We start from the raw sequence: 22,687 nt of genomic DNA, 5'->3' as shown, positions 1-22,687 counted from the left end.
AAGCAGGGGCAGGCACTGATCTCCTCTCTGTGGTGACCAGTGCCAGGACCCAAGGGAAAGGCCTGAAGCTGTGTCAGGGGAGGTTTAGATTGGTGCTCTGGATTTTGCTAGGGTAGAGTTAACTTCATTCACAGTGGCTGGAATGGGACTGTGTTTTAGATTTGTGCTGAGCACAGGATTGCACAGGATTGATAATTTACAGATGTTTTTGTTATTGCTGAGCAGGACTGGCACAGAGCCAAGGCCTTTTCTGCTTTCCATACTGCCATGCTGGCAATGAATGTGCAGGTGCTTGGGAGGAGACACAGCCAGGACAGGTGAAGTGACCCCAACTGACCAGAGGGATATTCCAGACCCCACAACATCATGGTCAGTAAATAAAGTGGAGGGAGGAATGAGGGGGGGGGGGGGGGCGGCATTGGGAGTGATGGTGTTTGTATTCCCAACTTGTGACATGTGATGGGGCTCTGCTCTCCTGGGGATGGCTGAACACCTGCCTGCCCATGGGAAGCAGTGAATCAATTCCTTGTTTGGCTTTGTTTGAGCACATGGCTTTTGGTTTTCCTGTCATCCTTTCAACCCATGGGTTTTCCAGCTTTTACCCTTCCAAGCCTCTCCCCAGTTCTGCTGGTAGGGCAGTGAGAAAGTGGCTGTGTAAGGCGTGGCTGCTGGCTGGGGCTAAACCAAGACAGTCGGATAACAGGAAAATAAAAGGGGCTAAGCCTAGACAGTAAGTCGGATAATAGAAAAATAAAAGGGTCTTCACCCAGAGTATGGCTGAGCACTGGAACAGGCTCTCCAGGGAAGTGGTCACAGCACCAAGCCTGACAGAGTTCAAGAAAGGCTCAGACAACGCTCTCAGGCACATGATGCGATTCTGGGGGTGTTCCGTGCACGGCCACTAGTCGGATCCCAAGATGCCCGCGGGTTCGAACTCGGGATATTTCCAGTTCCGGTTCTGTGAGGCCGCTCGGGGACGGCGGGCGGGGCGCGGGGGCTGCCGGGAGCCGTAGTTGCTCCCCGCGCCGCCCTGCGGGCCGGGCCGCCACCGCCTGTGCCTTTAAGCGCGGCCGGACGCGCGGCGCGGCGCCTGCGCGGAGCTGTCGTGACCCCGCCGCCGTCGGCACCACCCGTGACTGTCGGGGCGTCCCGAAACGCCCCGGCGGCGGCAGCGCCAGGTCCGTCCCTACTGCCGGGCACCCCCGACTCACCCTCCGCCGCCGGACGGGGCGATGGAAGAGCGGCCGGAGCGGGGCAGCGGGCCCGGCGCGGAAGGCCCGGCGTCGGTGGCGGAGATTCGCGCTCCCGGCCCGCGGCCGCTGCGTCTGCTGGAGTGGAAGGTGTCGGTGGGGGCGGCGGTGCAGATCGGGTCGGTGCTGGCGCTCTGCGCCCCGCTGCCGCCGCCGCCCGCCCCGCGCCCCGCCGCCGCCCCGCTGCCGCCCGCCGCCAGCGGCGCCTCCGCCCGCCCGCAGCGCGGCGGCCCCGAGCGCAGGCTGCGCGCGGAGCGGCCCGGCGTGGTGCGCGAGCTGTGCGCGCGGCCCGGCCAGGTGATCGCGCCCGGGTGAGTGCGGGCCGGGGGCGGGCGGGCGAGGGGGCCGCCTAGGCGGGACGCGGCTTTCGTGCTCCTTCCGAGGGGTCGGGCCGGGCCCTGCTCACAAAGGCTCTTCCTCTGGGGAAGAGCGCAGGGAAGCTGCCGTGCGAGGAGGAGGAGGCGTCCGGGGAGGTGCCGAGGGATCGTGCTCCACTCCCATGTTTCAGAGCTGAGTCCTTTGCCGTGAGCTCTGTCTCAGAGAGCGGTGCGTCCCTCCTGCTGTGTCGGGGTTCTCTAAACACTGCGCTTACTGGAAGCGCCACTTAGAAATCGCAAAATCACAGAATGAGTTAGGTTGAAAGGGACCACAGTGCGTCATCTGGTCCAACCTCGCTGCTTATGCAGGGTCGCCCTACGGCATGTTGAACGGGATTGCATCCAGATGGTTCTGGGATATCTGCAGTGAGGAAGGCTCCACAGTCTGGGGAACCTCTTCTAGTGTACAGCCACTAGCACAATAAAGAAGTTGTTCCCCCTGTTCAGGTGGAACTTCCTGAGCATCACTTTCTGCCTACTGCCTCTTCTCCTAATAGACTCTTCTCAGTTTGGTGGTTAGGTTGGTGCAAAACTCCGGAGCAAACAGATAATTTTGTGCTCCATAGAAGGAATTTTAATGGGAAACAACAGTGCGGCAAGGCATTATAAAATTATTAAGTACCTTACACGTAATATTGGGTGTCTAAATGTTTTTAATACTGTTGATGTTTTAATGTATAAGACTTCACAAATACAGTCAAGATTTTATATTTCAGAAGAACAAGGGACTAAAAAAGACCTTTTTCGTATAGTTTAGCAATGGGTTTGTCTAATAAGGTTGTATGTTCGTTGACTTAAATTCTTAAATGCCTGATAGTGGGGCGCTCAGTTTTCTACGTTGAGTTGGGTGAATAGCCTGCTACCCTGTACTTTAAGCAGATTTATTCTTTCTCATCAGGAAACTAGTTAAACAATCTACTTCTGTTTTATGACAGCAAGCTATTTACTTTGATTGCAGTTGTCTTGATTTTTAGGTGGGAGCAGCCAGGCCTAAACTTTCTTGATTGAAATTTGCTAGTATATGGAAAGCATCTGTGTATGGGGGTGCTCTGAGAGGTTCAAGAAAAACTAGTCTGATGCATTTTTATATCAGTCAGTCATATAATGTGCTACTGAAGCTGTGTGTTTCTTGCTATAGAGATAAGACAATGGCTTTTCTTTTGTGCTACATCAGCATTCTGCTTTTGCATCTGGTGCAGCATGGGCAATCTTTAATACCTGATGTAGAACAAAGGTACTGTAAATGCTAGGTCAAACGAAAAAAGATCTTAAAAATACAGACTGGGATTTTAAAATGCCATATGCATGATGAAATTCATGTTGCTAGCACTGAATAAAAGGGGAGATAATTTTATCTGTTTTTTCATTATGTTAGCTAAGCACTTGGAAGGAAAACCAAACTAAAAATATTATAAGTGAAAAGTATAATCGATTTAAAGTAGTCTGGGTCTGCTGCTGATTTAGCAGCATTTTAGTTTTAGCTTTGCTCCATGTTAACTTCATGGACTGGAATGCACCAATTTTTATACATTGTTCTTACTGGATTTGTCCAGTCAGTTGATTATAATTAGCAATTCCGTGCTTTGAGACAATTAGAAAATAAATCGTGTTCTTTATTACTGTTGTTCTTGGCTTCTGGAATATTTGTATCTCACAAAACTGAAAGATTGTAGTTGATATTGACCATTGCAAGATGTTATGCTTCTGGAATTCTGACTTTTCAGTCAGGTTCCTCTGTTGCTTGTTGCTGTGGTATTTAATGGGTGAGTGCAAGGGAAAAGTTCAAGTTAAGAGCATGGCCTAAGGGTAGTGGAACTATTCAGCTATTGAAGACATAACTGCATTTCTTTGGTCACTTAAAAGTTTGTTTTGGCAAACATTTGATCTCTTGCCTGTGGCTTCCCATTTTGTGGCATCGAAATAATGACATTTCACTAACAGTATTTCAATATGTGTTAAGATTTTGCATTATTAAAACACGGGTGTGATTAAAGTAAATAACAGCTGAAATTTATTCATCATCGGCAGAAGATGCCCTTTTTATAATCCAAACTGTCCAGAATGGTAGGTGTCATGCTGCCTTTAGAAAAATGAACTTGGCTGATTTAGCACTGAATTCTCTTTAAACCAAAGATACTTGCAAGTATTTGTCAGACCCTAAAACACTGTAGAAGTATTGTTTCTATTCAAAATACTTTTCCTTTTCATTAGAACATGAGAACATAAGTTGATCAAACCTTTTTATTTGAGGATAAACAATATAAGTGGCTGAATTTTCTTCTTTGTCAGATCATAATATTTCTGGAAATAAAGACATAATTTAGCAGAAGTCTCTCCCAATTAAGAATACACATTTCTAACTTTTGATTATCTTTCTTTCATATTAAGCATGAGATGGAATCTTTTGCTGCATGAAAGTAATTTTGCACATTTACGGCACTTTTTTTTTTTTGTGGTGTTATTACCCACTTTTTAGCATTGACAGGGGTGCAAACTTTACCCAGAGAAGAGCCCAAGGCATGCACGCAGTAGCTAACTTTTGCTTATTCTTGCAGAAGTAGGCTTGCACCACATGTCAGACTGGAACTTGAGAGAGAAAGGTGTCTAACCTTTTAGGACTGTAAATAACAGGGAATACAGGAAGCAGTTAATGAAAGGCCTTTGATGTTAATGAAGTGTAATTTTGATGGGTAGCAGGAGCAACAAATAAAGTGCCAAAAATACTGCACTGCTCTGTGTGTTATTAGTGCCAGTTAGCCATCAGGGTTAATCATTCTGAAGGTGCTACAGGTATGGCAGGATTCTGGGTTGGGTCAATATTAATTTTTTATGCAAATATTTACCTAAGTGTTTCTAATATAAAATGATTGCCCTGCTGATGGGACAGAGTATTACAAGTGTCTTGTTTGGTTCACATTAGAAGAGTCTTCTGAAATATTTATTACCTGTATATTTAATCTGGGTATCTTTGTGTCTTACCACATACCTTTAATAGTGAAAATTCACATTCTTCTACAGAGTATATTTGTGTTGTAATAAAAATCTTGTTTAAACTATCTGGTTCCTAGTGAAGCAAAACTAGTTGGTTTTGGCTTTGGAGAAGATAGCAGGAAAGAGGTGGGGATTTGTTCTCTAAAGTTCTAGATTTTTGTGTCATGGCTTGGTTGTTGGTTTTTGTTGGGTTTTTTTGTGCCAGAAACTTGATTATATATTTTTAAAATAATATCTTCTTTTGGTTATCTAATGTCACATAGGCTCAGGGCCTGGTTTACTGTCCACTTAAGGCTAGACCCTGGTACCATGTATCTTACAGTCTTCCAGGGGGGAAAAATGCTAATGAATTGCAGTTTATTTTAAAGTGGTGACACTTTTAACAAACTACAGGAAAAAGTACCTTGCTCTTTGTTAGACACAAATGTTTTCATAATATCCTGGCAAATACTTAATGAAGGTATGAGTCTAAAAAACCCCTCAGTGCCAATTGAGGATTGTTGAATAATACTTAACAATCCTAACTTAGTGTATCTCTTGTCTAATTCCTTTTTATGCGTGAATTCATCCCATTATTTTTATAGTAAGTTTCAGTACACATCTTTCTGACTTCCGTCTCCTTTTTTTTTTTATTTTCCCCTTCTCCTTTCTGCCATGTGATATCAAGAAACATTAAAAGAAGGGTATCTCTCTGGTGTTTGGTTGAACTGGATAGTAAAAAAGATGCAAGTTCTAAATGAGGACTTTTGTCTTTCATTGCCTTCTCTTTTGCCTATTCATAGGCACCTAACAAGTTGGAAGCTCACAGGATAGTTCATTGGACTGAATGGTAGAGGACAAAGTTCCTTTTCTTTATATGGCCTTGTTTCACAAAACTTGTAGGAGCTTCTTTATCTAAGAGGATCAAGCTGCTCAGTCAGGTTTGGTTGGAAACAGGCATCAGGCTTGGAATTTACCAGTAGTGTGGTTGTAACAGCCTTGTGTATGCAGTTTTTCTCAGTGTGGCTTTCTTAGACCATGGTTTCCTGGTTGCTTCATGCTAATATGAGAGTTGGCTGGAAGGGATGCTCAGACTTGAGTGCCTTCATCTTGCACTCAGTAGGGTGTTGGAAAACATGTAGTTAAAGATGGCTTAGTTTCTCATCCTTCCCACCCAATCTCCTGTAAAATGGTCCATAGTAATCAATTCCCTTGTTTTGTTCAGTTGCTTCAACAGGAGTGTGGTACAGGGAAAGGGGGAGTAATTTATCCTTTCAGCAGTAGCCATAGATGGGTCAGATGAAAGTGATTGTGTAAATGCCAGTAGAGTGATCAAGGGAATAAATAGCATGTCAACACTGGGGAATAACATTTTTAAAGTTGTGTGTGTTCCATTCAGCATTTTGTATGATAGTCTTTAGTAATGTTCTTATCTTTAAAAGGTTTCTCCCAAATGAGGGAATTTTCTGCTCTCTTAGTTTGTACTCTGAGTTGCTCATCTTACTTGAGCTCAAGGACTTTTTGCTGTGTGTGTATGGGCCAGCAGACAGAATGAGATAGCTCATGGTAGTGTTTTATGCATCCCATTGGAGAACTACAAGCAGGTTATAGCACTTTTTAAAAAATGTTGGTTTGTAGATGTCTGTGCTGGAAATAGATAGTATTTTTACGCAATTTTTGCCTGTTTTCTTTTGTGATTATTGCCCAAATGGTCATGGATTTTCTTTCTTAGTTATTGCTGTCTAGTTTCTTTAGGGTACTTTTGAGCTTTACTTTAATACTAGAGTTGTTTATAAAACCACTCTTTTTCAAAGGCAAGTTGCATGTTGTTTCTTCTCAGCAACTGCGATGTGGTTTTCTGTAGTTTTTCTCTTCTTAAGAGAAAATGTATGGATAAAAATTCTCACAGGGGGACTGCAATGAGACCTTTAATTTTTCTGTTGCACAATACATAGATGTTTGTCCTGGGAAGGGTTGGAAAAGTTTGAGGAAGGAAGAGAGTGACAAGATTTTGCTTTGAATTGTTCTGAAAGTTTGTCTTGACATAGTAGCCTCAAGGTTCAGTAAAGAGCTGCCAGCCTTTAATTTTTGGGACCTCTTTTGGAAAATTATAATAGACAATTCACTGTAAGTTGTCACTTATAAAATCTTCTTATGGTTATCTATTTTGTGTAGTTAAAATTAAATTAACTTAAGGTCTTCTGCTATATGTGGATATCTGAATTGGCAGTAGTTGCCCTTTAAAGCAAATAGGGGAGCATGAAATGACTTCCTGGAGAGCAGGTAATGCATTGCAGGTTACAGTTTAAGGATCTTAATTATACATTTTGTCTAAGTTTGGTTATGTTGAAGTTAGACCTATGGAATTGGAAGTAGGGAAAGGATAGAACTGTAACCAGCAGGAGAGACTGCTAGTCTTAAAAAGGCTTTGGAAGATGGAAAGGCTCCCTTCGTTTTCTTTAACAAAGTGTTGCTGTGTTAAAGGAAATGCTTTCTGTTTTAAGGTAAGAGTTGGGATATTGCCAGGTCACTATTGCACTAATATCTTAAAAAAAAAGGCTTTTCTGCAACTGTTCTAAGAAACAGTGTAGCATAAGGCAGAGATTTTGATACAGTGGAATTGAAGAATGCCTATTTGTTTGCTTTCTAATGTTTTCTAGTTTGAAGATGGCATCTAAGACTTTGCAACATTTGAAAAGGTGTGAAAGGCAAATGGTCTTGGTCCAAGCTTAGTGGACTAAATGCTGCGGATTCTCATTCACAGAAGGGATGAGGGGGGACAAGTAGCCCTAACCAAAGAAAGCATTGCTCAAGAAGAGAACTTGATCAACTTTACAGCTATTTATCACACTTACCTTTTATAAGCTGAGCAGCTTTCTAAGCTGTTGTCCTCTGCTTTCAGAGTGTGTTGGGTTTCTGGGCTCACACAATGCTGTTGTCATATGGTTGCTGTCAAATGTGGTGCTACTGCTCCTCGATGAACACTGTAGTGTAACTTAGGACACCACATAATTGGTGTCCATTTTGGACACCACACCACTTGGTTCATAATTGCTCTTAAGGGTGTTAAAAGTTGTTAATTTTTCCTATGTAACTGTGTTCATCTGGTTTAACAGCAAGTCCCAGAGGATAGTATGCAGGATGTAGCATCCAGCTCAGTTTGCCACAGTATCTATTAAGGAAAGGATGGGAGGAAGCTGTTAGACTTGAGGATTGTGCATCCTGCAGTAAACCTCTTCCCATTTTATTTGCTGTTTGGAAGTAACAGGCAAAGGGACTGTGATTGCGTAAGTGCATGGTTTTAGTGGGAAAAGTGATAAAATGTTTGGAGAAGGTGTAATATTCTGTTAATAGATGCAGCTTTCCAAGGCAGAGGGGGAAATATCACAGAATCCTCCCAGATTTCTTTGCACAGGAAGAGGTAAAGCCCATGTTTATAGCTTTGATGTCAGCTCTGTGTGTGTTTGTATTTGAAACTCTCTTTCTCTGCTTTGGTGTCCAGGCTGTGTTGGTGTTCATCTGTTGCTCTTTGTCTAGATGTGAACCTACAGGTGCAGGAGGCAAACCAGATTTGTTCTGGTAATTACAGGTGATCTTGACTGGGCGTAGGAGGAATGCGGGTGGTAAGTTGGTCTGAGATAAGGGGAAATTGTGCCTTTATCTGAGGGAGAGTTGTATGCCTGAAAAAAACCCAAAAAGTTAGCCAGCGGTGGAATTAGTCCGAGACTGTTGTCTGGATTTGCAACAGTTCATCTACAAGTACCATTCTTTAGTAACTAATGTGAGCATTCAAGTGTGGATTGAGAAAACTGCAGGTTTAGGTTAATTGTCTTCTGCCAATTAGAAGGCTATACGGTCAGTTCAAATTTTTGACTGAGTGCCACTTAGATTGCCAGGGTTCATCGCATAGATTTGGTTTGATCCTGCTGTCAGGTGGATGTTCCTCAACTCCCAGGTGGAGTTTTGCAGCAGGTATTTGAGAACTGCTGTATCACTAATACTGCAGTCAGAGAGAAGTGACAATAGAAAAGCAAATTCATAAATGTAATGTCAGCATTTGACAACAGTAATGGGGGGAGTGGGCTGCAGAACTGTTTATTGCTTAAATGAATTACTGAGATATGACAGCCTGTTTTCTTCTGTGATTATTCAAAGTACTTATTACTAGAGATACAAGTTACAGAGTTACAGGCTTGTATCTTTGTACTTCTGAATTCATTCTGTGTGAACTAGGGGTTCTATGTAAAAGCATTGAGAACTGTATTTTTACCTTCTCCCTTTAAAAAAAAATCAGTCTTGAATTCTCATAAGTAATAATACTTCTGTTTTTAAATATTCTAAATAAAAAAGACATTGTAAATAATATTTGAATGATTTACTAGATCTTATGTAAGGATTATACATTGTTAACTCTTAGAAGTGGCTTTTTGAAACATGCAAGCAGCTGTTCATAGATGTCTGCCTAGAAGGTGAAAGGAAGGTAACCCTCCTTGCTTGTGATGCAAACTCTTCTCCAGAAGTAAATAGAAATACTTAAAGCCTTGCAAATCATGGAAGTGGATTTACTTCAAGCTTAAAATATTTTTTGGATTATAAATAAAACCCAGAAACTCCAGGCCCATGTTTCTCTTGGCATTTATTACCTTAGCCTCAACCTGAATAGGTACTTTCCTGAAAAGTAGAAGAAAAAATTCACCAATACATTAACTCCTAGTTGTGAATAGTCTGTATTTAACAGAGGAAAAATCAACTGAAGACCATTAATTTCCCCATTAGCTTTGGAGAACTGAGATGATGCCTTCAAGTGTGAACTGTGCTTTCTGTGAGCTACTGCTCACAGCAGTTCTTACCAAGTTATCTAGGCTAGGGTATGGGGGTTTTGTTTAGGTTTTGGGGGATTTTATCAAAAGGCCTGACTTGCTTGGGTGAGGTGTCTGGGATTCATGCATATTTGAAGTGCAGCTGTGTGTGTTTGCTGTCCCTGAGTGTAAGTCAAGTGGCTGCTGTAGTGGACATTTCCTCCAACAGCTTGAAGAGGCTGTTGGCTGTGTGTTGCCTGGAGCAACAAGGGCCATGTGCCTTTGTGAATCCTTGGTACTTCTAATCAATTATTCAAGGACTCTCTCTGCTTCCTCACAGATATTAATGACAGTTAAATATATAAATCCAGTTGTTAAATATTCTTACATAGTGAGACTAAGATGATTCCGGCTTTGGAAATATCCTTGCTACAAAACTGGAGTCCTATGTAACAAAGGCTGTAGTTTGATGTAAATTGGTCATAAGGGCCCTTAGTAGGGATACTAAATGCTGCAGACACACACACTTGCTTATACCAGAACAAAATACTGTTCTGGTATAAGCAAACAAAAATGTCAGTGTTTCAGAAATCTGACTAATGAAACTGTAGAAGCAGGCTTTAGGTTGATTCTAACTTCATCTGACAACTAAGGGATTTTGTGCTCATATTTGTTCTAGATCAGTTGGTTGATTCAGTAATGGTTGGTATTAATAATCATAGATCTGAAGATGTGTTCATTTGGTATTTTTACCCCTTGACAGTTTGCCAGTAAAATCCCCTCGAGCATTCTGGCAAACCAAGACAGTGATTATTCTGTTCACTTGCACACCAGCATCTCCTTTTGCTGCACTAGTACTCTTGGACATCTTCTAATGCGAATTGGAAGGGCATATGGCATCAAATTGAGAGCAGCAGCTTTAAGGGATCACAGTCACAACTTGGTCTGTGTGTTTCTTGTGGTATTTGAGGTCTCTCTTTATACCAAACACAGCTGAGGAAACCCAGCAATTACTTGGCTGCCAGCAGTCGCATGAGATGTGAGTCAGTGCATGGCAGTACCATCATCTTGGAAATTTGCACTATATTTTCAATGCCAGTGCATGATACCTTGAAGCAGACTTTAAGAGAATAAGTAAAACTTATGTTTCCATGACTTGGAGTTGTCCAAGCTAATCTTTACAGATAGGCAAGATAAATGCTAACAAAGTAGCCTGGTTACTGTGGAGAGAAAATGTAAGTTGTTCAAACTGTGTCTTGTCATTCCCCAGTCTTAGCCTTGTTTGTGGAACATTTGCAGCTTTGATCGGTCACCCTTGCTGGGCTGGTTTTACCAGCTACTTGACTCTAAAACCAGCAGAAAACTTGGTTAGGGCTAGTGAGTTCTACCTTGCAGGGTACTGAAATTGTCTCTTCTGGTAGTGCCAGAGGAGGGGGTGGGCATCCCGGGGAAACATGAGGGTGGGGAGTAAAGAAAGTAGGCCATTGCCTTTCTCTGGCAGCATGACATTGGAGCTATTGCCTCTGGAAGTGAAGCCAAGCTGTAATAGAAGGCCATGGTTAATGTACAGTCAGGTTAGACTTGTTCTGAGTAACAGAGGGAACCTCTCTATTCCTGGGTTATGCTGAGTATCCTTAAGATACAGAGCTTTACTGAAGACAGCTGTGAAGACATATTGTGGCCTTGTGGCCGTTGTACTTGAGTGCTGCAGCTGGCCAGCCCCTCCTTATGTAAATAGTAACCTTATTATGGAAAAAAATCTCAAGAAGTTCTTGTTTCTGTTCTTCTCTAACTCCTGTACTTGCTGCAGGAAGTGTTAGACATGCGGAAAAAGAATGGCCAACCACAAAAGAAAATTTAAGCAATAATAAAATGTTCAGGGGAATGCGTTTTGTTTGCAGTGGGTTCCCTTGATTCAGTAAACTGGTTGCTACAAGTGAGGTGTAGCACAAATAGAGCAACTCTGTTTTGGCTTTCCAGTGTAATTCAGTTACCAGGAACCAGTGCCATGGTTATACTTGATACAAAGTTCTTCCATTTGGAGTCAACAGTAATGACCAGGCTTTAGGATTAGTGCAAGCATTGTCTTCCTTTGTTAATAAAGGCAAAACCTTCATGTTGGATTTCATAAAAGCTTTCTCCCTTGGTCTTTTTTCTTTACCATGCGGCTTACTTAAAGCAGATATTATTAAAAGACTTAGTTTAGAAATAGGGTGTACATAAGTACTGGGAGAACAGTGATGAGCTTATGAGCAGTTGCATCCTGAGGCTGTTGGTAAATATCTGTTCCTATTCATGATTGCGGCCACAAAAATTAAAATTTTACCCAAATGGCTCACCTAATTTCTGTGTGGTTTACAAGTACATCTGGAAGGAATGTGAGTAAGGGCCCTGAGTGGGTTTCCTTATTTACTAGTTCAAGTTTCATTCTACTAAAGACACCACGTGGGTAGTTCATGTTTCTGTTGCAGTCATTTAGCCATCATACTGGGTATTGGAATGATCTACCACCTCCATGGTTGCTCAGAAAAGAGTTTGCTTGTCACAGTGTAGTGGTTCTTACCAAGTTGCTTCACCTGGCTCATCTGCACAGTTGGGACAGTTTGTAAAACTAGAAAATCTTTTGTGCAGTTTTTTGCATCTTTTGTGGCAGTTTCCTTGGATCGCTGTTGTTGAAGTAGGCAGTTAGCTCTGCTTATCACCGTGTGGATTGTGAAGAAGATGAAGATGCTCTTAATGTTGCCAGCAGTGAAGTGTGCCCTAGTTCCTCTTATTTGGAGGGGGTGAGAGGGGAAATCTGTTTTATCTTTGTAGAAATGGAATAGGGAAAGGCTCTCTTCTTTTAAGTGGGTTTCACTTACAACCTGGAGAAGAGAACAGGCAGAAATATGAACCTGTGTTTGATGTATGCAGCCATTTAAAACCAGACATGCACACTTTGATTCAGCTCACTTTTGTCTGATAATTGGCTTTGATCTTGGCCATTACATTTTGAAAATCCCTCACTTCAACAGTAAAGGAGAGCTTCCAGGTGTGAAATTTAAAAAAATCATTCTACTTGAGGTCTGTGTTTGTTCCTTTTTAGTAATTAAAACACATGTGCTAAAACTTAAGTGTGCCTAGGCCTTAGTAGAGTTCAGGCTTTCCTTCTGCAGCACTAAGTAGTGTTGGGCTTTTTCCCTGAGAGAAGTCTGCCTAAGATCCTGACAGTTGTAATTGAAACTTGACCCTTTGGTTGTATGTTGCTCAGAGCTTTATCAGGGCTCTGGAGTTCTTCCTGTGTCCTTTGGGTTGAGCATCACAGAGAACAATATGACAGAGGACTTTGTATCCTGTGCTTTTTGTTTTATCTCCAGCACGTCAGTGTGGCCAGGAGTTCTGGTTATGTTTAGATTTTGTAGGAGCAAAATTGCTATTTAGTGGTCGTGCTTGGTATGCAATAAGGTACAGTGGTGCTGCTTAGGAACAGTATCAATGAGTAATTTAGAACTCTAATTTTCTTACAAAAATCATTGCTCTTGCATGTCCAATTTTGAATCACATCTTGGCCCAGGAGTATGCCAGCTTCTTCTGTTGCATACCTGGAGTGTGAGGTTACCTTCACTGTGAAGTAGAGAATGTCTAGAGATACTGTGACTTCCAAGCTGGAGTTGAAAGGCTTTTTTCTTCTGAACTATTGAAAACCAATTCATATGGGGTATAAACTCAGGTGCTGTAATCTCTTAAGCATGTTCCTGTACCCTGTACTGTGGGGCATGTTTTTTGGCCTTTTAGGTGTGTCTGTAATTTCTAATTCATACACTGAACATGTGGTGAGAATGAAAAATTCTGACATGACCATTAGTGTGCATTGGTGGCCTAAAAAGGAGCTTAGCAGTGCATCAAGGTAAAAGACAGAAAGACAGAGATATTGTCAAAGGGAGTGGGGAGAAGAGACAAATGAAATAATGCAAACATAGGGGGATGAGAGGAGACCAAAATTCTGTGAAATCTGTGAAATAATCATGCAGTGAAGGGCCACTAAAGTACTTTATCTTGTGCAGTTCTTTTAAAGAGCCAAGAGTCTTGGCTTTGTTTTCTGGCAATTTGTTTTCTGTGAAATACATACCATGTTTAAAAAAAAAAAAAAAGGAGATCTGAGATGCCTACACAGGAAGAGGTGTAATTTCCAAGCAGAAAATGGCTGCCAATGAAAAGGGCATAGATCTGCACATTTGTAAATGGGAATACTGGTAGTATGATGGCTTGTGAAGACTTCTTTTGAAATAAACCTGACTCGAATCTGGTTTTTGCTCTCAAAGAGGAAAATAATCCTCACTAGGGGCACGAACTGTAGTTTTGTTCTTTGTTCTTCTTCTGTTCATCATTCTCTACAGCAGTAGAGTCATCATTCTTCTGGTTGTTGAAGAACAAGGGACACATTGCAAGTAAGCAGTTGCAGGTATTATTTAGAAACTGGATTTCTGCTTAGAATTCCCGGATGCTTAGTAGTCAGATATATGAATGAGAGATTTGGGCATGCAAAACAGTTTTCTTCATGTTGCAGTCTGCTTATTGCATACAGGTTTGAAGCCGTACTTCAAACACTACAGTCAGTATATGAAAGAGCTTGGATTTTGTTGGGTTTTTTTGCTTTTTGGGTGTGTTTCTTTTTTAGCTGCTTGACCTTTATTTTTTTTTAATATTAGGGAGATGCTGTAGCTCATTATCACAGAGTTGGGGAATTTTTGCAATAGCTGAGGTACTGCTATCTACTTCTTAGAATTTTTTAAAAATAGGAAGTCTGAAAGATCAGTTTCTCCATCTGTAATGAAGGAAACAAGTCTCTTATAATGACTGTTAAGTGTTTGAGAGAAAATAAATTATGATATTTTCAAGACCAGGAATTTTGAATTTTGATAACTGGATGAGGAATACTTTAGTTGGACTATTCAACTGAAAAGTAGAGTTTGTCTTCTAAAGAGTTTGGAATAGTGAATGTCACACTTCTGTTTCCAGCTCCAATTTCTGGTTTGGTTTAGCCATTGTTTAAAAGAAAGAATAAAATATCATTTCCTATGTCTTTATTTTACGATGTGGTGAGTCAAGGCTTAAGGATCAGAAATTAAAATATTTTTATGAGATGATTGAAGCAATATATGTCTGCTATGAAAATAATAAGATTAAATTGGTATAGAACTTGTCTGCTTCTGTGTTCGACACTGGTGAGGCTGCATCTCAAATTCTGGGTTAAATTTTGGACTTCTCTGTACAAAAAAGACATTGAAGTCCTGGAGCATGTCCAGAGAATGGCAGTGAAGCTGGTAAAGAATCTAGAGCACATGTCTGATGAGAAACAGCTGAGGGAGCTGGAGGTGTTTAGTCTGGAGAAAAGTAGGTTCAAGGGAGGACCTTATCGCTGTCTGCAACTGCCTGAAAGGAGGCTATAGCCAGATAGGAGTTGCTTCTTCCAAGTATCAGGCAATAGGAGGAGAGGAAATTAATTACCTCAAGTTGTGCTAGGGGTGAAGAAGAAAATTTCTTCACAGGAAGAGTTGTCAAGCAATGGAATGTGCTGTCCAGGGATGGGGTCAAGATGCCATCCCTGGATGAATTTAAGACATGCAGATGTGATGCTCAGGGACATGGTTTAGTGGTGGGCTTGGCAGTGTTAGGTTAATGGTTGGACTCAGTGATTTTGGAAGAGAACCTGAGCTGTTCTCTGATGTTAAAGTTTCTGCATTTGGTTTTCATTACTGTGTAGCTCAGTAGGGTATTAATGGGGATTTGTATGTAAGTAAATGTAAACTGTTTCTGACAAACAATACTTGTTCTCATTGAACTTCCTTGATAAACTGTGCTTAGAATCTGACCCTAGTATATGATTCAGTTGACTTCTTAAGTTGTGAAAATTAATAATTTGAAAATATAGATTATTGTCTTTTTCGCCATGTTGTGGCAAAAGCATATATCTTAAGGTTATGACACTCAAGTTATAACCAGAATTTATTCCTTGAATTAATTCAGTCTGTGGGTTACTAATCTACATGTCTGTAATCTGCCTTCTGTAAATGGAATGCCTGTGTCTTTTTCAGGGCTGTCTTGGTGAGACTGGAAGGTTGCAGCCATCCTGTTGTTATGAAAGGCTTGTGTGCAGAATGTGGCCAGGATTTAACTCAGTAAGTATTGTCAGCTTTTTTTTCCAACTTCTCCTTGCTTCTGATTAGGAATTCAAGCTCTTCCTTCCCTTATCTAATAGAGCCATAAAATAACCTGGGCTGGAAGGGACTTGGAGGTCATCTAATTCCAACCCCCTTACCATGAGGAGGGATACCTTCCACTCAACAAAGTTGCTCAGGGTCCCATCCAGTCTGGCCTTAAACAGGGATGGGACACCTGCAGCTTCTCTGGGCAAGCTGTTCCTGTGCCTCATCACCCTCACAGAGAAAAATTTCATTCTTACAGCTCATGAAACGTACCCTTTTTTGTTTAAAGCCATTCCCCCTTGTCCTGTCTCTACACATCCTTGTAAATGGCTCCTCTCCAGGAACCTTCAGGTTGCTAAAGGTTTTAAAGAGAAGACTGCTCTGAGGTCTCCACTCATTTAGGATTTAAGAACTGTGCATGCTCTTTCTTCATTGAGGTAATATAGGGTAACTTGAGTGGAAAATATAAGGAGCATATGTAGAGAGGTAAATTCTCAGCACACTGTTTTTCACGTACTCACCAGAGACTGGGAGTTGTATGGTGTGTCAAGAATGGCTTGCTTAATAATCCTGAGAACTTTATCCGTGCAGGTGTAAATAGCTTAGAGGTAATAGCAGTCTCATTCATATGACCTTGCTTTATTTGTACTGTGTCTGAATGGGAGCTAGCTTGTCTCCAGTGCTTTCAATTTAAGGCTTCTTAACTGTTTTCAATTTTTTGTGAAATATTATGCCATGGAACTAAAGGAATTTAAGCCTTAGGCAAAAAAAAAAGAAAGCAAATTCAAAAGATTATTGTATTTCTCCTTTGCTGTGTCTCATTGCTTGGTAAAGAGTATGTTTCTTATGCATAGCAAATTACTAATTCAACAGCTGTTCCAAAACAAGCTGTATAGTTGCTTGGATTTTATAAATTAATGTTGCATGTTCATTTCATTTGGCTGAAAATACTTAGGTTTCATTTTAATTTATGCTTATTGTTAAGAATTATTTTGTGAACATTATCTCACAAACCAGTGCAAGTGAACTGAATATTGAGAGTGGAAGAAGTAGCCTGGTTAATGTTTGGATATAAGTTTTTATTTAGAGTTTAATATTGATATTTTGTAAACAAGTATTATTTGGCAAACCTAGCAAAGTTAGGATAATCATGAGTAAGGCTTTGTCTGTCCTGAATGAACACTTGATTTGAGGTTTGAATACAGTCACATCTAAATATTGCTCTACTGTTATCATTTCATATAATAAATCCAGACAAATTCAAGGTATCCAGCAAATTGTTTTATTCACTTAATACTTCTTACTATGTCTTATGTCTGTGTCTTCATTTTACACAAAATGGCTTATGCATCTGAAATACTGTGTTATGACTGCTGAGCCTACATCAGAAGACAATTCAAAAGCACTGATGCTTTTCTTGCTGGGAGAAAAGCCAGTACATTGTTCTTAGTAGTCATACAACTAATGGTCTGAAAATGGTCAATAATTTTTAAAGGCTCATTTAAAATGCCATTTAGGCTTAAAGATTAATTTTTCTGGACTCTGAAGCAAAGGATGTAAGATGCTAAAATGTACATGTCGTGAACGGTGGAGGAATTGCAGCACACAATATGCGTGAACAGCAAATCTCAAAGTTTATTGAAACCTCACACATTTATATTGGTGTTAATGAAGCTTATACATATTGCAAAAGCTGAGCTCATTATTGGTTAAAGCACACTTAGATCAACTACACCTACTTCTATCTTCTAATAATTATTTTGCTTCTATGTTTGCATTCTTCTAGTTTCTCTACCTAAGATATCTACATTTTCTGGCAAGCGATTTTCTCCCCCGTCTTCCCGTTTCAGAGAAAGTCACTATGACCTTTGTCAGTGATTGGACATTGGTTTCACAATCTCCAGCTTGTTTCCCCTATCCTTATCCATCGGTATCACATCGAAATGTCCTTTCTCAGCTAACCAATTATCCAAAAAGCTCTCTACATGTACAGACTTCAGACCAAATAAATACTTCTGTATTTTTTTGTACTGGACATCAATGCTGCCATACACTATGGTACAGGGAAAGATGCCTCTCTGTGGTTGTGTCTGCCTCAACTCAGTTCAGTACAGTTGATCCTGAGCAGTTTGCCTGTCACAAAATGAAATCTGGTTTAACTCTTGTTGTAGATCTGATACCAAATCTTGTCCTTGATGGGACTGGTACACGGGAGAATTAGAAGATGTGCATGTGTCACCTAGGTCAAAATTTGTATGGCAGGTTTTTTGAATATTGTTGAGCAATTAGATGTCAGAATTCACAACAAATTGATTGATGTAAGCTAGTGAAAGGGATCCTATAGAGGGTTATTTTCTGAGTTTTCAAGCAATTTTGTACTTGTGTGTGCAGTCACACATCCTGTCTCACATATATGTATATGCACACAAGGGTGATACCTATTCTGTGTTGATATCTGTATATGCACACATCATTTTTTTTCCAATGATAATTTTGAAGCAGCAGTCACCCATAAGTCACTCTGGGTGCAGAGAGTAACTTTGTCTATCCTTTGCTTATATTTTTCATATTCTGGCTTGGAAAACAAGTAGATAATTGCATGCTGAGTGATTGCAAAAAAAAAAAGAAATTGAGTAGTTTTACATTTGAGCAGTTTGGTAGTTTCCATTAGTTTATAGTTTTCTGATGCAAATCAATACATAAATGTGTTTCATCTTAGTGAAAGCATGTGTTACGAAACAATTGTATGGAAGTATAACTTAGTACAGTGACTTTTTGCACAGTTTTTTTCTGGTGAGCTTGTTTGATCTCAATCCATTTTGTCTAGTAACTTGCATTAGCAAGAATTTGAAAGAGTGTGTTAGTTAAAATAGCTCTTTTTAATCATTTTTTGGTGGTGATTAGTTTGAGGCTACAGATTTTAGTCTGTTTAATATTTCACTAAACTATTATTCTCTCATGTGATGTTTCTTTTCCCTATGTGATTAGGATACGAAGCAAGAATGGAAAACAGTGTGCGCCATTATCCACAGCAACTGTATCAATGGTTCACAGTGTCCCAGAACTGAAAGTTAGCTCTGAGGTAGGTACCATCATGCTTTCTTTGTTCTTTCACAATAGCTCCACAGTTGAGAAACTTAATTACAGGAGGTATGCACTTGATATAGGAAGTTTGGTGTCCCTTCGAAGAAGAATTTGGGGTTGAACATTAGTGGCCCCACGTTTTTGTGAGTTTATCTTAGTGTAGATTGATTTTTCTCATGATTTATACTGGTGTTTCTTAGAGCTGTATACTGCAAAGATGTCAGTTTGACAGCAGCCTGTAAATTTAGCAGACAAACATTTTTGTCACCAAGAGTGAACAGTTAGTGAGAAGTTCCATTAGCTGTTCAAAGCTTGCAATGCCTCTGAAACCTAGCTTTAACCTTCACCTTGAAATTGACCCACTAGATATAGTGAAGCTAGTTTGCTGCAACTTACCTGAATGGTAAAATCATTTCATTATTTTTCAAATACTATAAGTATTCTGAATCCATTAATAGTTAAAACATTCATCTGAGTTATCAAAATATGCTTGTTTATTCCTCAGTTTGTGTAGGGGGAAGGAGCATGTTTATTTTGAAGATGAACATTCTGTTTATCTTCTTTATCATCCTGGTCTCTTTTTACTTTTTTATGTTACTACTTGATTTTTTTTTTTTTCGGGTAATTCATCAAAGAACTGCAGTGAGGGAAACTGAAGATGTAAGCAGCTAGAGGTGTCCCCGTGATAGAGGAGTGTTTCAAAGGGCAGTTTGCACTTGATCCTTGCTGCTTTGTAGTGCTCTAACTTTACTTTTAAGTTCAGCTGTCTTGAGGATAACACTGCAACTTGCTATCAGAAGTCAATCAGGTGAACACAGAGCTTCACATGGTACTTGGAAAGTTTGTAAATATATGCAGGAGGAGTAAATATTGACTGGATTATGAGGTCTTAATGTTGGTGCCTGTATAATCTTAGCTTTTTATGTCTGAAGGCATACATTCTGTAATTTGAGGTTCACAGGTATCATTTTGGTCACCAGGAATGTCGGCTTTATACTTAGTGTGGGGTTTTCAGACATATTGTATGTAATAATGCAAAATTGCTGGACATAGCAGTGAAAAGTTCTCACACCTACTGATGCGTTTTCCTTTGTGTTCAAAGCTACTGCTATTTCATATCAGGACACTGGGCCTTAAATTAAATCAATGGTTACTTAATTATTACATTTGAACATTTTGAGTTTTTGAATTTTAGGAGTTAATAGTGTCACAAAGATCTGAGAGTAGACTTTGAGAGCATTTTTTTTCAATTAAAAAAATTGTTCCACAGCTGCCGTTGCTACAGTTTTGTTGAGGCATCATTTCTTGTGCAGTTAGTTTGTAGCAGAAGGGCTTTTCAGGTGTAGACAAAAGGTGATAAACCCAATGTATTTCTATGAAGCTAAGCTTAGCAGTGAATATTTCTGTTACAGCAAGCTGAGCAGCTGGGAAGAGAAGATCAACAGCGACTACATCGAAATAGAAAACTGGTGCTCATGGTAGATTTGGACCAGACATTGATCCATACTACAGAACAGCACTGCCAGCAAATGTCCAATAAGGTATCTGGGGTTACCTTTCAATCCAATATAACAACAGAAGTGTTTCTAACAATATTTAAATGATGATTCTTTAACAGAACATTCTGTGGTTAGGTAAAATTGTAGTTGAAGAATAAAGCGAAATGAGAAGCAAGTCTTCTGTAATATGTTCCTTTTTCTCTGCATTTAAATGGACATTTTTCTTTCTTCCATTCATGCTTTCCTGCACTTTTCCTTTATAATCATTTTGAGAGATGTTTCAGGTAGCTAATTTTAATCTCTGCTTTCCTTCCTCTGCAATTCACAAGCTGAGTACTCAGTAATGTGACTACCAAGTCTGAGGCAGATACAGTGAATTACTGTTCAAAGTCCCTTTTTGAGCAATCCTGTGTGTTCCTTTGTCTGTCATTCCATGAGTATGTGTAGGGATTTTTTTTTAAATCTTTTTTGGGGGAGTGAGGAGGGGAGGGGTTGTGTTTAATTCCTTCACTAAACACTTGTTATTGAACTGACAAGGGGTATTGGCTTGTAACAGTTCTAATTTGGAAGCTCTAAAACAAGAAACATGTTGAAAAGGATACAGTGTCTGGAACAAGAGGATACAAACTCAAACATCGATATCATGCAAACTGTGATTGCTTAGTTCTTTTCTTTCTTCTTGCCATTCTTGCATGTCCAGTAGGCTAAGCATGTGTTCACAATTGCTAGGAAAAAGCAAGCTAGAAATGTACATTGCAATTAAGAGGAAAGGGAACCATGAGTATTCAACTTAAGGATTAAAAAAATCTTGTGTGCCTGAAAGGCTATGCCTCTATCAGTATAAATCCAGGGTTTGGAGAAAAATATTTTTTTTAATATTGTGAGGTTTTTAACTGGGATCATTATCTGTAAGCTTCCTTCCTGGTTTGCTCTCTGTTGCTATGTTTCCATAGGCAGACTTTGTTGGATGAAGAAAGTACTTTCTCTGAGCTCAGTGCATATTGAAATGAGTCTGTCAGAAGTTCACTGTGAGGTATTGATTATAGTGAGATCCTGGACTTCTGTGAAATAGCACATTGAGAAGTTTCTCAGATTGGTTTGCCTTAAGTAAAGATTTGAATGAAAGACACCTGCATCATAAATTTTTCAATAATGCAGTTTCCTGCATTTGAAAGCATTATTGTTGGACTGCCTGGCACAGAGCAAAAACGTGCTTTGGATTTTATTTATCTACATAATCTTGTGGCCAAAACCCACTTTGATCTAGTAAGACCAAATAAAGTTGAAGTGAGGGAAGAGGGTAGGTCTGGAATGCTGACATTTTTGTTTACTATTTTGATAATATTCAACATGGTTTTTCTTCTAGGGAATATTTCATTTCCAGTTAGGGCGAGGTGAGCCTATGTTGCACACACGTTTGCGTCCTCATTGTAAGGAATTCCTGGAAAAAATTGCCAAGCTCTATGAATTGCATGTTTTTACTTTTGGCAGCAGACTGTATGCACATACAATTGCTGGTGAGTAGTATGTTACGTTTAACAATATTTACCTACCCTGACTTCATACTCATATAACTAATTTTCTTTATGCTGTTGTTTTCAAGTATTTGTTCTTTGTTTTGTGCAAAGCCACCTCCTAAATAGTCCTGTGGGTAGAATTCTTAGCTACGTTACAAGGCAGTGCCTGTATGGCCTGTAATTTTAGAAATAATCCTTTTTCTTCCCCCCATCAGATCTCCTTTGTTTCACTGATGATTAGAGAATCAGATTGTTAACTAGTGCCTTCTTATTAAGTAAGAAATTATGTTGATGGACCCTAACAATGATCTGCAACTTCACTTGTCTTACAAATCTAATGTAACTGTTCTGTAAAATTCAGCAATGTGACATCATCTCATCCTGTGAGGAACGCCACCCCTGTATGGTTTCCTTTCACCAAAGGAAGTTCTGCTGCTATAAATCTGTTTACAGCAGTTCTGTTTGTGTCCTGGAGCTGAGATACACTTAATGAAAAACAGAAATCTAGCAATATTTTCACATCTTTTTCTCAATAACTTAAAATCTCCAAGTGAAAACTTATATTTGAATTATAACAGTGGTAGTCGATTGTGTGGGTCACTGGCTCTGGCTGAAATGTTTTCTTGTTTCTGAGAAGCATAAAAGAAACTTGCCCTGGTTATGCGAGTGTATGGGTCTGAATCATGTTAGGAGGGACACCATGAGTTTATCAAGATGGGGTAAAAGCCAATTTTAGTCTTCTCTGTCAGAAGAGCATTTTCTCCTCAAACTTCCCTTTATCAAGTCTGTTGGTCTAAGATAATATAATTAACAATATTTTAGGTTATAACTCTGTCAAACTGTCCATACTGCTGTTCCATGTCTCCTAACTTTTTTTTAAGTTGTCTTTCACATTTGCTGGGGTTTTTTTCTGTCATATTGCCAGGAGTGTTTTGAACAACAATGTCTCAGTAATCTCACTTCTTGGCAAGAAAGTTAGAGAGCTAGTTAGCTCTAAAACACTTCA

The 22,687-nt window shown here is 40.0% G+C and overlaps 1 protein-coding gene across 3 annotated transcripts in view; it reads left to right on the top strand.

Annotated features, from left to right (window-relative positions):
- The first annotated feature begins 1,055 nt into the window (after nt 1-1,055).
- Nucleotides 1,056-22,687, top strand: part of CTDP1 (CTD phosphatase subunit 1) — a 100,470-nt gene continuing 78,838 nt past the window's right edge. Inside the window, exons 1-5 of one of the 3 annotated variants that reach the window (XM_077179881.1) lie at nt 1,056-1,561; nt 15,471-15,554; nt 18,570-18,663; nt 20,078-20,206; nt 21,531-21,681. In XM_077179881.1, coding sequence (XP_077035996.1) covers nt 1,233-1,561; nt 15,471-15,554; nt 18,570-18,663; nt 20,078-20,206; nt 21,531-21,681 — 787 coding nt within the window. In that variant the 5' untranslated portion in view covers nt 1,056-1,232. The remainder of the gene's footprint in view (nt 1,562-15,470; nt 15,555-18,569; nt 18,664-20,077; nt 20,207-21,530; nt 21,682-22,687) is intronic. The other 2 variants (XM_054634205.2, XM_077179883.1) reach the window with 2 other exon arrangements.

The sequence above is a fragment of the Agelaius phoeniceus genome, chromosome 1 (genome assembly GCF_051311805.1).
Source record: "Agelaius phoeniceus isolate bAgePho1 chromosome 1, bAgePho1.hap1, whole genome shotgun sequence".
NCBI classification, from domain to species: Eukaryota; Metazoa; Chordata; class Aves; order Passeriformes; family Icteridae; genus Agelaius; species Agelaius phoeniceus.
Note: the sequence above shows the minus strand (reverse complement) of the source record. Positions and strands in the feature narration are given on the sequence as shown.